The sequence below is a fragment of the Castor canadensis genome, chromosome 3 (assembly GCF_047511655.1).
Source record: "Castor canadensis chromosome 3, mCasCan1.hap1v2, whole genome shotgun sequence".
In the NCBI taxonomy this organism is placed as follows: Eukaryota; Metazoa; Chordata; class Mammalia; order Rodentia; family Castoridae; genus Castor; species Castor canadensis.
In genome coordinates, this window is record NC_133388.1 from 168818017 (window position 1) to 168831675 (window position 13659).

Sequence of the window (13659 nt, forward strand, 5' to 3'; positions counted from 1 at the left end):
ATCAGTTAGAGTTGAATCAACATGGGTCGTAACACATGGGTACACGAAAGCAATGTTAGGAATCTCTCTGTATAGCTCTCCTTAATTCAACTAGCAAAAACACTTTGTCTTCTTTATTATGCTTATATCTTTTCTTCAACAAAATTAGAGATAAGGTCAGAGCAGGACCTGCCTGGAACTGAGCAGGGGAGAGGGAAGAAGGTAGGGGAGGAGGGCAGGGTGAAGAAATAACCCAAACAACGTATGCACATGTGAATAAATGAATTAAAAAAAAGGCTGTGCTTAAGGCTGAAGATGTAGCTCAGTGGTGGAACACTTGCCTAGCATGTGTGATGCCCAAGGTTTGATCTCCAGCACTGAAAAAAAAGGTCTGTGCTTAAAAACTGATACTACTCTTAGATGTCAAAGCAAAAGTGTTTTGAGCAATGCCATAATCATAGAAATAATCATATCTCCTCTTCCCATGACTGATTTGATGAAGGGGATTATGATTTTGATAAGTTCCAGAGTGTTTATATGCATACTTCCTACCCATAGTTTGTATTTCTCAATTATTTTCCTTAATATTTATCATGTCTATAAGACATCCTAATTCTGATTCTTTTTAATAGCTGTTTCTCTGTGAAAATATCTGGCACATATGCTTTTGTTGGAATATTGAATTATATACACTTTTATAATATTATGGAAAAAAAATAGATTTTGGTCCAGTCTGATTGGCATTCAAGTCTATCTTTGATATTGTCATTTGTGTACCTGGAACGAGTTGCTTGTCTGAGCCTTTGTTCCCTCATCAGTAAATGGGCTATCATGCTTCTTGGGACTCATGAATACTGAAAAAGATAATGTATCTAAGGTACCTGTTATATAGTATATGCTGTATAAATTAGAGCTATTTTACTTTTATTATTCTTTTGTACTTACAGGCTTGGTACTTTTAGGTTCTGTACTTACAGGAGTGATCTTCCATCCATCATGCTGTATTTTTCTTCCCCCATTGTTCTGAAGTTGCAACTTATTTCTACACTCCCAACCCTGTTTTTCTTTAACTAGAGAAAACAAAACAGCCTATGTTGTACATGACAGCTTCTGGCTTAAACAACATTGACATTTTCCATGATAGCAGCATGGGCGTTACTTTTGGATTGCTGCTATCAGGAGACCCATGTTTGTGTGCCTGGAAATTCCTGTCTCTAGTTTTTCTTCAAAAGAAAAAAAAGACACATCAATGTGTCAGGAATTTCCATCCGAAGCCTCAGCCTTTTCTGTTTCCAAGGTACACCCAACCCTTCCTGTAAATTTTTGTGCTTTGGAGGACTTTCAGTGGTATTGTCTTTGTGCCAAATTATTTGTTTAGAATTGTGCTTTTAAATTAAAATTCTTTTTAAAAGTTGGGATTTTTTTGCCTCATTGGAATTAACTTATATAAGAAATATTTCCATTGTGTTTTTAAAGCATAACATACACAGTATTTACAAATCTTGTTAATTTAGGTCATATCTTCCCATAGGTTTTATTCCTAGGACATTTGCGCACACAACACACACACACACACAAACTAATACATATATTAGTTATCTTTGGAATGCCAAAGAAGAAATCCGTATTACCCTTCATTTATGTACATGTACCCATTAGAAAAATACATAATACATCACATCCTTTACCACAGCACAACTAAGACTTTCCATTCTTTAGTTAGTTGCCAACAGCCCTTCTCTGTGTTCCAAAATTCAATGTGAACTCCAAAGATAAGCAGCATTGGCAAAAGAAAAGAAGGTTTACAAGCAGCTTGCTTTGCTGTTTTCAAGTACTAACTGTCTTTCTAGTTTCTAACTGCAAACTCATTGCAAATATCTGATATATCTAACATTTATACTTATGTTTGTATTTATAATGGTCTATGCCAAATGAATTGTTTGATTAGGATTTAAGCTTTGAGGAATAGAATAGTGCTTATTTAAATCCCTGCCCTTTGTTGAGTTTCAAGTTACTTTTCCTACATATAAAGTAAAGACTAAGATAAGAAGAAGACAGGACTGGAGCCGTTACATTGGGTAGCAGGTAATAGCACTGACATCTACAACTTGAGCTCAGATCCTGGCTGCCCTCTTACTGATTCTGTGTTATTTTTGAAAAGGGATGTTAATGCTAAACCTAAATCTTGGGATTTTTGTGACTAAGAAGAGCAGTATCTTTTGAGTTCTTAGCTGACATCTTATTGAGCCAGGCACTATACATAAATTATCAATATCACTAACAATCCAGTAACCTAATTATGGCCATTTTTTCTGATAAGGAGACTAAGCTGAGAGAGTTTATAACTTGTCCAAGTTCACACTGGCAAGGAAGTGTTAGAATTGAGATCCCAACCCAGTTGTCAGGGCCAGAAGCCAGAATACTTTCCATTAAACACAGGTGACCTGACAAGTACCTTTACCAGAGCTGGAGTTTGCTGGCTTTGGTGTTTGGTGAACATCTGTCACAATGAAGGTCTACTTCCAGTACTGTACCATACTAGGCAATTATTGCCTTCATGTTATCCAAAGGACCTTTGCAGAACACTGAAAATGTCTGGCATTAAAACTATTTAATGTAAGCACATATTATAGGAAGGATTGTTTTGTTGTAACATACTTGGAAACTACTAACATTTTTAGGTAAATACCATAAAAATACCTTTTTCTAACATTAGTATTAAAAATAGAACATTTATGTTATAGTATTTTTTGTGGTATTACACAAAGAATTTGAAGAGTTGAATTTACATCTCTGGATTTTTTTCTTATTGCCCAGTCTTAAGTTTATTTTACTGTAGGACAACATGGTCTGTACATACTTACATTCCAAAATGTAAATAGTCTATAGATTCACATTAGCAACATGGAAGCAGCTATTAGAATAGAAGGAAAAATTTCATAAACAGTATTATCCATAATTTTGGTCACAGTAGTGTTTTAATGATAAGCAACTGTGATATTTGTAGAAAAATATCTAAAATGTAATAGTTTAAAAACTCAGGATTCAGGAATTTAGATTTTTTTTATTATTATTTACATTTTAGCTTGTCGGTCTTTTTAAATAAAATTTTAAGATATATTCATGACACGGGGGAGTTTCGTAGTGACAATTCCTACTAGACTTATATTGTACATTGGTTACATTACCCCATTGTCTCCCCCCTCCCCACACCACTTAAAGCAATTGCAAGAGGTTTTCTAGTTCTGTTTCATATAGGTATATGAAGTCCATCTACCATATACTGTCACCTTAATATCCTTAGCTCACTGCCCCCTCCCACTAGTACCTACCTCCGGACATACTGTGCCTATTTTACAGTCCTGGTTTTCATAATTTGTGTTTGAGTTGACATTCAGAGGGGCATCTCAATGTATGCTTTCTGTGCATGTGCTTTGCTTTGGTCTATTCAATCCCTCAGAATACTGTCCCTTACACCTTTATTTTCAACAGCTTTCAATACACATTTGTATATCCTCTACCTTCACATCTGTGGTATGCAATATTATGGTTTTCTTTTTCTTTCTCGCTTTCCCTGAGTTCCATAGAGTAGTTATACTGTTACAAGCATGTTCTACAATTGATCATGTTTGGTTTTGTGTATATGTTTATCTTTGGATCTATCTTCCACATATGAGAGAAAACATGCATCTTTTGTGTTTTTGGTCTTGGCTAACTTTACTTGATATCCTCCAATTGCATCCAGTTACCTTCAAACCCCATGTCATTATTCCTTGCAGCTGAGTAATATACCATTGTGTATATATGCCACAATTTCATGATCTATTCATCAGTTGTAGGGCATCTGGGTTGTTTCCAGAGCTTAGCTATTATGAATAGTGCTTTGATGAACATCGGTGTACAGGTGTCTCTACTGTATCCTGTTTTATGTTCTTTTGGGTAGATGCCCAGGAGTGTTATCACTGGATCATATGGCAGTTCTAGGTCTAGTTTTTGGAGGAATCTCCATATTGTTTTTCATAATTGTTGTACTGAGGGTTCCTGTTTCTCCACATCCTTGCCAGCATTTGTTGTTGTTATTACCCTTGATTCTGGCCATTCTAATTGGGGTGAGACGAAATATAAGTATTGTTTTGATTTGCATTTCTTTTACAACTAGGGAACTTGAACACTTATTCGTGTATTTACTGGCCATTTGTACCTCTTTCTTTGGGAATTCCCTATTTAATTCATAGCCCATTTCTTCACTGGGGTGTTGATTCTTTGGGGGCTGAGTTTTTTGAGTTCCCTGTATATTCTGGTTATTAAACCCTTCTTGAATGAGTAGCTGGCAAAGATTTTCTCCCATATGGTGTGCTGTCTCTTGAGTCTGGTGATTGTTTCTTTTGCTCTGCAGAAGCTCTTTAATGAAGTCCCATTTGTTAATTGTTTCTCTTAGATGCTGAGCCTTTCGAGTTCTGTTTAGGAAGTCGTTCCCTATACCTATCTGTTTTAGTGTATTTCCTACTCCTTCCTGGAATTGTTTTAAAGTTTCAGGCCTTATATTAAGGTCTTTGATCTACTTTTTGTAGATTTTGGCACAGGGTGAAAGACAGGAATATAGTTTCAGTCTTCTACATGTGATATGTAGTTATCACAGCAACATTTGTTGAAGAGGCTGTCTTTTCTCCACTGTGTATTTTGGACTCCTTTTTCAAAGATCAGTTGGCTGTAGATGGTGGGTTTATATATGGATCTTCTATTCTGATCTATTAGTATCCTTGTCTGTTTTGTGCCATTACCATGCTGTTTTTATTGTTACAGCTCTGTAGTATAGTTTGAGATCAGGTATTGGACTTTTTGCTCAGAATCGCTTTGGCTATTCGAGGTCTTTTGTGTTTCCATATGTATTTCATGATTGCTTTTAATATTTCTGTGCAGAAGGTCATAGAATTTTGATAGGGATTGTATTGAACATATAGATTGCTTTTGGTAGTGTGGGCATTTTCACAATGTTGATTCTACCAATCCATGAATATGGAAGGTCTTTCCATGTTCTGAAGCCTTTTTTGATTTCTTTCTTCAATTGTTTACAGTTTTCATTAAAAAGGTCTTTGGTTTCTCATGTTAAATTTATTCTAAGGTACTTTATTGTTTTTGAGGCTATCATAAATGAGATTATTTCCCTGATTTCTTTCTCAGTCTGTGCCTTATTGGTGTACAGAAAAGCTACTGATTTCTGTATGTTAATTTTGTATCCTGCTACTTTGTCAAAAGAGTTTATGATTTCTAGTTGAAGTTTCGGGGACTTTTAGGTATAGGATCATGTCATCTACAAATAGGGATAGTTTGGCTTCTTCTTTCCCTATTTAAATCCCTTTTATTTCTTGCTCTTGTCCTATTGCTGTGGCTAGGAATTTCAAAATTATAATTAATAGGAGTGGACAAAGCAGACAGCCTTGTCTCATTCTTAACTTTAAGGGAACAGTTTCAGTTGGCTCTAGGTTTGTCATATATAGCCTTTATTGTGTTGAGGAACATTCCTTCTATTCCTAGTTCCTTCAGAGCTTTTACCATGAAAGAGTGCTGAATGTTGTCAAAGGCTTTTTCTGTGTCTATTGAGAGTATCATGTAGTTTTTGTCCTTGCATCTATTTATGTGCTGTATTACATTTATAGATTTACGTATGTTGGCCCATCCTTTCATCACTGGAATGAAATCGATTTGGTTATGGTGTACGAAAAATATCTAAATGTACATAGTTTAAAAACTTGGGATACAGGAATTTTAAATTTTAAAGTCATCAGGTAAAAGCTGTTTACTAATTTAACCATATAAAATATACTATGACATTTTCATAGATGTGTATAATTACTTTGCACACTAGAATAGTATAACTATATCCTTAACATTTTTATTAGGAGACTATTTAATTGTAAGATTTAATTTTCTTGGGTTTATTTAAAAATATTTAATATTTTTCTGTGGCATAAAATACTTGATCTAAGTTTACTTCTAATTGTAGTTTTGACTTTCCATTAAAATAATTTTCTGCTGTTTTATTGTAGCCACTTGTTGAATTCTTTTGGGTCATACCCATCATCAGCACACCATCATACTCTTGTTTCATCCACCTGAAAAAAAGTAAAAGCAAAATCATTAACCTTCCTCTTGCCCCAGCCTCTCAGCTACCACCTTGGTTCTCTGCTTCCCTTCATAATAAAATTCCTGAATGATGTTACCAGTAATTATTCTTCAATCTTCTCAAATATCTGTGCCATTCATTTTTCCCATTGTTCACTGAAAATAATCTTCACTCCTGAACCCAGTCTATTCTCAGAACAGCAGCAAGTGAACCTTATAGAATACAAGCCAGATCATGATGCTCCCCCATTTCAAAGCCTCCAGAGGTTCCCCATTCATAAACATAATTTAAGTTCCTCTATTTCTGGTCTCCTTCTTACCACTTCTCCTTACTCATCCTTCTCTAACCACATTTGCTATTTCTTGAATCCAGAAACATGGTCTCACCTCAGGGCCACGGCATATGCTGTTCCCTTGAACTAAAATGCACTTCCTTAGATACTTTACTGGCTTACTCCTTCTGAAAAGTTTCCATGATTACCTGCATCTTATGCCTCCTGGGTCTCACTTCACATCTTCCATGGCACCATCTCTGATTTCAATCATAAACGCTTCGAGGTCAATCTGATCTCTTGATACTCTTTCCATTGTCAGCCTTCCTGGTAGGCAGAGCTATGAGCAGTATGCATAGTCACTTCTCTATATGGGGGGGAATTGGTTCAAGGTAAGGCTACACCTGGGATGCTTGGCAGTGGCAGGTGAGTAGTCAGGGGTTGAGAAGAGCAGGATTGGATGACAGTCTTAGAAATGGGCAAGTAAGGGGGCTGATGGTGGTGAGAACAAAGCATGCAGATCTGTGGTGTTAAGTTAACTCTAATTAGGGAGCATCCCCCTCAGAGAAGTGGGAAAGCTGGTTGTTTAGGTGACTCACACTAGAGCTTCTCTCTTTGGCCAACTCAGTGTTTGTGTAGTAGACTCATGAAGAATGGCCATGGGGTGGAAGCTGTGCCTGGTAACACCATGTATTTGCTTTCACTGAGGCTATCACTGAAAACTTAGCCTACCATTAACAGAGAGCAACCCTCAGCTCTCAGGATGGCACCACCCTCAGGAAATGCACCCAACTACTTATTGACAAGTTGACTGCATCACTCCCCTTCCCTCATAGAAAGAGCAGCTCCTTGTTACTGGAACTGATACCTGCTCCAAATATGGGTTTTTCCTTTTTGTACCTTCTGAGAGCTTACCGAAACTAATTTATTTCTATGAGATTCTGGAAAATATTGTCTCTGAACAAGGAACTCATTTTATAGTGAAAATTTATGATAACAGGCCATGACCATGCAATCTGTGTCACTTTGCTACATTTGGCCTACATTTGTTACATTTGGGTGGAGGAGCCTTCTGAAGCCATGGCCATGATGCCACTTGGGAATAGCATCCTTGGAGTGGCGTGTTCTTCTCCATCCTATGGAATGTGCATTGAATAAATGGCAGATAACACCAATGATTCCCCATAGATAGAATGCATGGAGCAGGAAATAATGAGTCTCCCCTTCATCACCATGCTCAGTGATCCACAAATTGCATTTGTATTATCTATCCTTTCAACCTTAGGTTATACTAGATTTGTGGTCTGAGTTTCCAGGTAAAAAGGGCATTCACTGGGATCACTATGGGGAGTTGTGAACTGAAGTGAAATGACCATGTCAAGCATTTTGAGTATACTAATAGAAATAATCAATGTAGCTTATCATGAGGAAGTAATGTTGTTTTCATTTAGTGCAGATAGGGAGGAGTAGCTCTGGAATTTAGGGTATTCGTAGGAGCATTTCTTGGCTTCCGTGTTCAGTGATAACTGAATAGGCAATTGTAGAAACCACAACCCCACAAAGGCAAAGCAAAACTTACAGTTTAGACCGCTCAGGAATGAAGGCCAGTGTCACCCCGGTTAGCTCCAGTGCTGCCTAAAGATAAGTGAAATCCTGTAATGGGTGGTAAATATTAATTATAGACACAGGACCAGATATAGCAGTGTGTTCTGTAGCTTATAACACTAATGCTGTGTATTAAATATTTAGCAGAGCCCTCAGATGCTGATGATTTGTGCTTTGAAGATTTGGTGATGAATTCTGCTTAAAATGTAGAGCATGCTGGTATACACTTATAATCTCAGCACTCAGGGGGATGAAATCACGAGATTGAGAGTTCCAGGCCATCATGGGTTACATTATGGCTTAAAAACCAAACCAAACCAAATGTGGGGCATAACCAGACATGTGTGTTATGTGGGGTAGACTATATCAGATGTCTTCAGTACTCAACCTCACATCGTTTTGTCCTTATCATATCTTCTTGTTCTAGTTATAGCTGTGAAAAATAGTTTCTGGTGTACTGTGTTTTAACCTATGCCTCCAGCTTCTTGCTTTAAGTTCCCATAGCATGTCTTTGTCGACTATCCAAGGACTTCCCTGGTGAAATGACTTAAGACATTAGAACCCAAATAACATATACCCATGTACAGCCCAGTGGGGACCTTACTATTGATTCTTTTTCAGAGAGGCATTCTATATCTCCCTTAGAAATTCTCAGCAAGACTGAAACCCAGTAGTCCTCAAAGGTCTACAGATTTTCTTTCTTTCAAGTTTTACTCTACCTTTTCCCTAAGTGTTTACTGCTTACATAAACTCTCTGCTTGCAAGTTCTTACCTCCAACTGCTTTACAGGAACTCTGAGTAAAGACCCCATCCCTGATAAAATAATGTTCCTCTCTGATACTGTGTTCATGAATATATTAATTAAAAGATAATCTTGTGCTTCAAAGTTTATAATCTTAGGGTTAAATATGAAATAGGCTAACTGCTTACTTCGGTACTATTCATTGTTATTTACTGAATGATTTGATACTGAGTTATAATTGTTAGATCTTTGAAAATAGTATGCCATTATTAATAATTGAATTTTCTTACTTTTTCAGGTTTTTCTCAAGCAAACCAGTTTAACTATGGAGTTGACAACACTGAGTTGGGAAACAATGTGCAATTAGTTTCTTCTTTCCAGTCAGTTACGTGTGATGTAGAAAAAGATTCAAGTCATTCAACTCAAATTACATGCTACACTAGGTCTGTTTTAATGTATCTAGTAACATCATTTTTGTCATGCTAGAAATCAGTTAAGCACATTGGTTTTTAATAGTTTTATCACTTTGTCTACTATGGGTAATATTTTTTCTGGCCCCTGCTTATTATTTTTTATTTCATGATATCTAGACTATTTTATACCCTTATTGTATTCCATTGTAATGCTCTTTTCACATATTGGCATGATAAAAGTAGACCCTATATCTAGAGCAATTATCTAATCATCACTGAACTCTTTTAGGAGACAAATGGCTGCTATTAAAATGTAATGATGTGCCTCCAAATACCAAAATCATGTTTTCCTATCCAGTTTGATTATTTTTGTTTAAAATCTTCACATAGTTATTAAGATTAAAGATGACCATTTTGTATGGTGACATCTCAAGTTCTTTGCTATCAGCCCAAATGGATATGTGTTACTAGCAACTTAGGAAAAAATTTAAATCATTTTAAATTGCAGCTTTCACTATTGACTTTAGAAACACGTAGTACATATTTTAGAGGACTGCTTCCCACATTAAGCTTGCTGGCTCTTTTTCAACTGCTTACTTAAGTGGAAACCTGGTTAATATCTTGTAAAAAGCACAGCATGAAGTAACTGCATATACATCAGGTTGATGCTAGCATTTTAGATGATTATTATTGCTTGTTGTTATTTTATTTGTTGTCTTCTTTAATTAAGCATCAAGATGCTTATTAGACTAGGCATTTACCTGAGCAATGTGATATTAGAATTTGCAATATAGCATGGTTCAGGATGGAGTTTTTTAAATTTAAAATGAAATTTAACTGTATGTCAATTAGAGCTTAGACAGTTTTATTTTCCCAAGTGACATGTATTCTGGGACAGTATTTTTAATTATTACTATGTATTAAATAAAAGTTATTGAATGCCTCATGAGCTCTTTATTTACTTTACAGAGCAATGCCAGAAGATTCCTACACTGTTAGAGTCAGTGTGGATGGGATTCCCATTTCTGAAAATAACACCTGCAAAGGTCATAGCAACAGCTGGGCATGCAGCTTCAGTGTATGTGGGATCACCTCTGCAATTTATACATAATTGAGCTCATTTTCTTTTTTACAGAACTGAGTTTTTGTCTTTTTAATTTTATAGATTGTTATCTCTTTTCACATTAAAAATACATTAGCATGTAGCTAAGGACAATTGCCTTAGTTTCAACAGTCTTCTATAGTAATTGAATCTCTCTTACTTCTGGTTTGTCTTACCCACCTTTAATTTTATTAAATAATTAAATATTCATGGTTCCAAATTTTTTTCTTGTTCACACCATTTTTCCTGTTTCTCCTTTTCTGCTCTTAGTTTGATTTGCTCTTTATGTATTTTCATAGGTTTCAACACTTCAATTTAAACAGAAACATAGCTCCTCTTCCTTCCTATATAATTCATTATGTATTGAGCCTGCTGATAGCACTTAAATTTAATTGCTCTAAGTAGATGTATTTATAAAAACAAATTTTATTCTAAGCACCATCTCATATATTCATAAAAATTGTATTTAGAGTTTAAGTTGTCAGTTACTGAACACCACACTGTCCCAGTGAAAGTGAAATGCTGAGGAAAACAGAAATGACTTCTGCTCTCCAGAAGATTCCCAGACACTTCTGGTTCCCTTTCTTTCCCTACATGTGGAGCTAATCTTTCTTTCCTTTTTATGTCATATCTAAATGTCTCCAAAACAACCTAAATTCAGCAAACTTCAAAGGGACTTCTTGTGTTCCTTCTTAAGCCGACTTCTCCTATTAGTTCTCCCCATCTCCACCTAGAAGCTTATTCCCATCCTTGGTTTCTCCCTAGTCGTCACCTTCAGTCCCTAGCTCTTCAGAAGCCAATCTGTGGTGATCCTACCCTCTGAATTTGCTCTTAAGTTGATTTTTATTTTGATGGTACTGAGGTTTGAACTCTGGGCTTCATGGCAAGCTCTACTAATTGAGCTATTCTGCCAGCCCTTTTTTGTTTTGAGTATTTTCGATATGGTCTCATCTCACTGCAAACTATTTGCCCAGGCTGGCTTTGAACTGCAATCCTCCTGATCTCTGCCTCCTGAGTAGCTAGGCTTACAGGGATGAGCCACCAGTGCCCTGATTAAGTTGATCTTCTTGTTTTCTTTTCTTTATGGCCTTTGTTTTGATATTGGTTTTGTGATTTCTCAAGAGGTTATCATGATAACCTTCGACTAGGTCTCTCTATTCTTTTTTTATTCTTAAAATTTTTTTATTAGGATACATTTGTTGTACAGGGGATTCATTGTGACAGTTCTGATCAGGCTTACATTGTACATTGGTAAGAGCACCCCCACTATCTCTATTCTTCTCGTATAGAGTCAGTGTTACCCTGGAAAATCACGAATGCTATTGTCTTTCCCTACTTAGAAATCATTTGGTACTCATTCCTCTTCACCATGGTCTGTAAGCTTTCTCTGTTTTATGACAGTCAGGATCCAAGTCAGGTTCCAACAGCAACTTCTAGCATTTTCCTTAAGGACTCATGCAATGTTCTCAGTTCTCTTCAGTGAGTTATTTCTCATTACTCAGGAGCCTTAAAATTCCCCAAAACAGAAGTGAGTAAGATATTTCCACCACTGGGTTTGTCAGGTGTAAAGCTGCTTAATACTGTGGTTCAGGTTCAAATAGAGGCTTCATTGTTTATGAGCAGTGACTTGGTCATAGTGAGATTGTGTAGGTTCTTCACTATCTATTAAATGGAGACAATTAAATTTTAAAATTTCAGGCTAACAATATTGTGAAATGGAAGAATTTTTAGGGTATGAGAAAAGTTCTTGAATAATAAGAAAATATTGTAAAGTTTATTTCTTATGTCAGAAGAAATATTTTGACAATCATGTTATGGACATTATTGAAATATAACCTTAGAAATAGACTTACTCCATAAAATTAGAATCAAAATAGAAGAGACTGCCTATCCATATTATTTTTTTACAGGCAAAACGTTTCAGGACTCCAATAATAAGGAGAATCACACCTTTATCTGGGACTCCAGGTTTGTTCTATGACAACTGAAAATTTTGGGTTTTGTGGTAATTTATTTACTTTTTAATATATAAAATTATTATAATAATTTATATGAAAATTTATAAGTATATATAATTTTCTTATTTTAAAAATAATTGCCAATTTTAAAATAATTTTTTCAAAGATTGAATTAATCTACTATAATGTATCTTATTTTCCCTCTGCTGGACATTTACCTAGCTTCAAGTATTCATTATGAAAATATTATTAGACCAGCTCATAATCCCAAAGAAGTATGTGAGCATGTCCTTTTATTTTCAAGAAGTTTTTGCCAGATATAATGGCATACACCTGTAATCCCTGCATTTGGGAGGGAGGATTTTGCTATGTATCCCAGCCTGGCCTCAAATTCACAATCCTCCTGAGTGCTGGAATTATAGGCCACAATGCCTGGTTTTTATATTTAATTTTTATTTCAATTAAGATTTTTTGTATAAAGTAAGACTCTTTTTTCTTTTTAAATAAATTACTCATTGACCCAAACACTATTTATTAAATAACTCATCCTGTTTTCCATGATAGCTCATTAATCTACAAATACTTAAAGATACTTACTCATTCATGTTTTATTATACTTGTTAGAAATTCCAGACCAATTCTGAATAACAGTGTTGACCATCAGAAATAAGCACTTGGATTCTTATTTTATTGGGAATTTTTCTAGTATATTTGGAATTAAGTGTTCAGATAGATATTTTTATGAGAACCTTTTTGAGTATTTTTTTTTTCTTTTAGGTACACTAATAACAATCCAAGGCAGAATTTTCACTGATGTCTATGGAAGTAACACTGCACTGAGCTCCAATGGAAAAAATGTGAGGATTTTGAGGTAATTTTTTGATGTTGAAATATGTTCTTATAACTCATAAATGACATATGGTTTTCAAAAACTTATGGGTTCAATGATTAAAACTCTCTACAATGGTATGGGAGTAACCAGGAGTTTTTCAGTGATATTATGGAAGAAAAAAAGATTATTGATCGACTCATTGACACGAAACTATGGTCAATGTGACTCTCTTTTCTGATCTGACGTACTTCCTTCTTTTTCTGTGATGGATTTAAGTAATAGAAAGCACATGGAGCCAAATCCAATAGCAACTGAATTAGAGTCATAGAACTGTTATTAATGGAGGACTTCATTACTTAATCTAACTGCCTCATTTTATATATTAAAGAATACCTAACACCTGGAACTCACATAGCTCAGTCAAGGTCAAGAGTAGAACCTAAACCTCTTATACACCATTTAGCACTTTTTCTACTGTAATGTGGTGAATGAAGAGTGCTAAAACCAAACACAGCCAATAACTTATTCACAGGCTAGGGTTTGAATTTTAATTCCTCTATTTACCAGCTTTGGGCCAGATGTAGAGTTAGCTAACAGAAAAAAAAATAATTGTTCACATTTTGGATTGGAAAC

At 35.4% G+C, this 13659-nt stretch overlaps 1 protein-coding gene across 5 annotated transcripts in view; it reads left to right on the forward strand.

Moving 5' to 3' along the window:
• The window catches only part of Pkhd1l1 (PKHD1 like 1), a 189220-nt gene that overhangs the window by 4836 nt on the left and 170725 nt on the right, over positions 1–13659 (forward strand). For all 5 annotated transcript variants that reach the window (XM_074069062.1, XM_074069063.1, XM_074069065.1 and 2 more), the window contains 4 exons: positions 9020–9164; positions 10104–10212; positions 12147–12204; positions 12972–13065. In XM_074069062.1, the coding sequence (XP_073925163.1) occupies positions 9020–9164; positions 10104–10212; positions 12147–12204; positions 12972–13065 (406 nt within the window). The remainder of the gene's footprint in view (positions 1–9019; positions 9165–10103; positions 10213–12146; positions 12205–12971; positions 13066–13659) is intronic.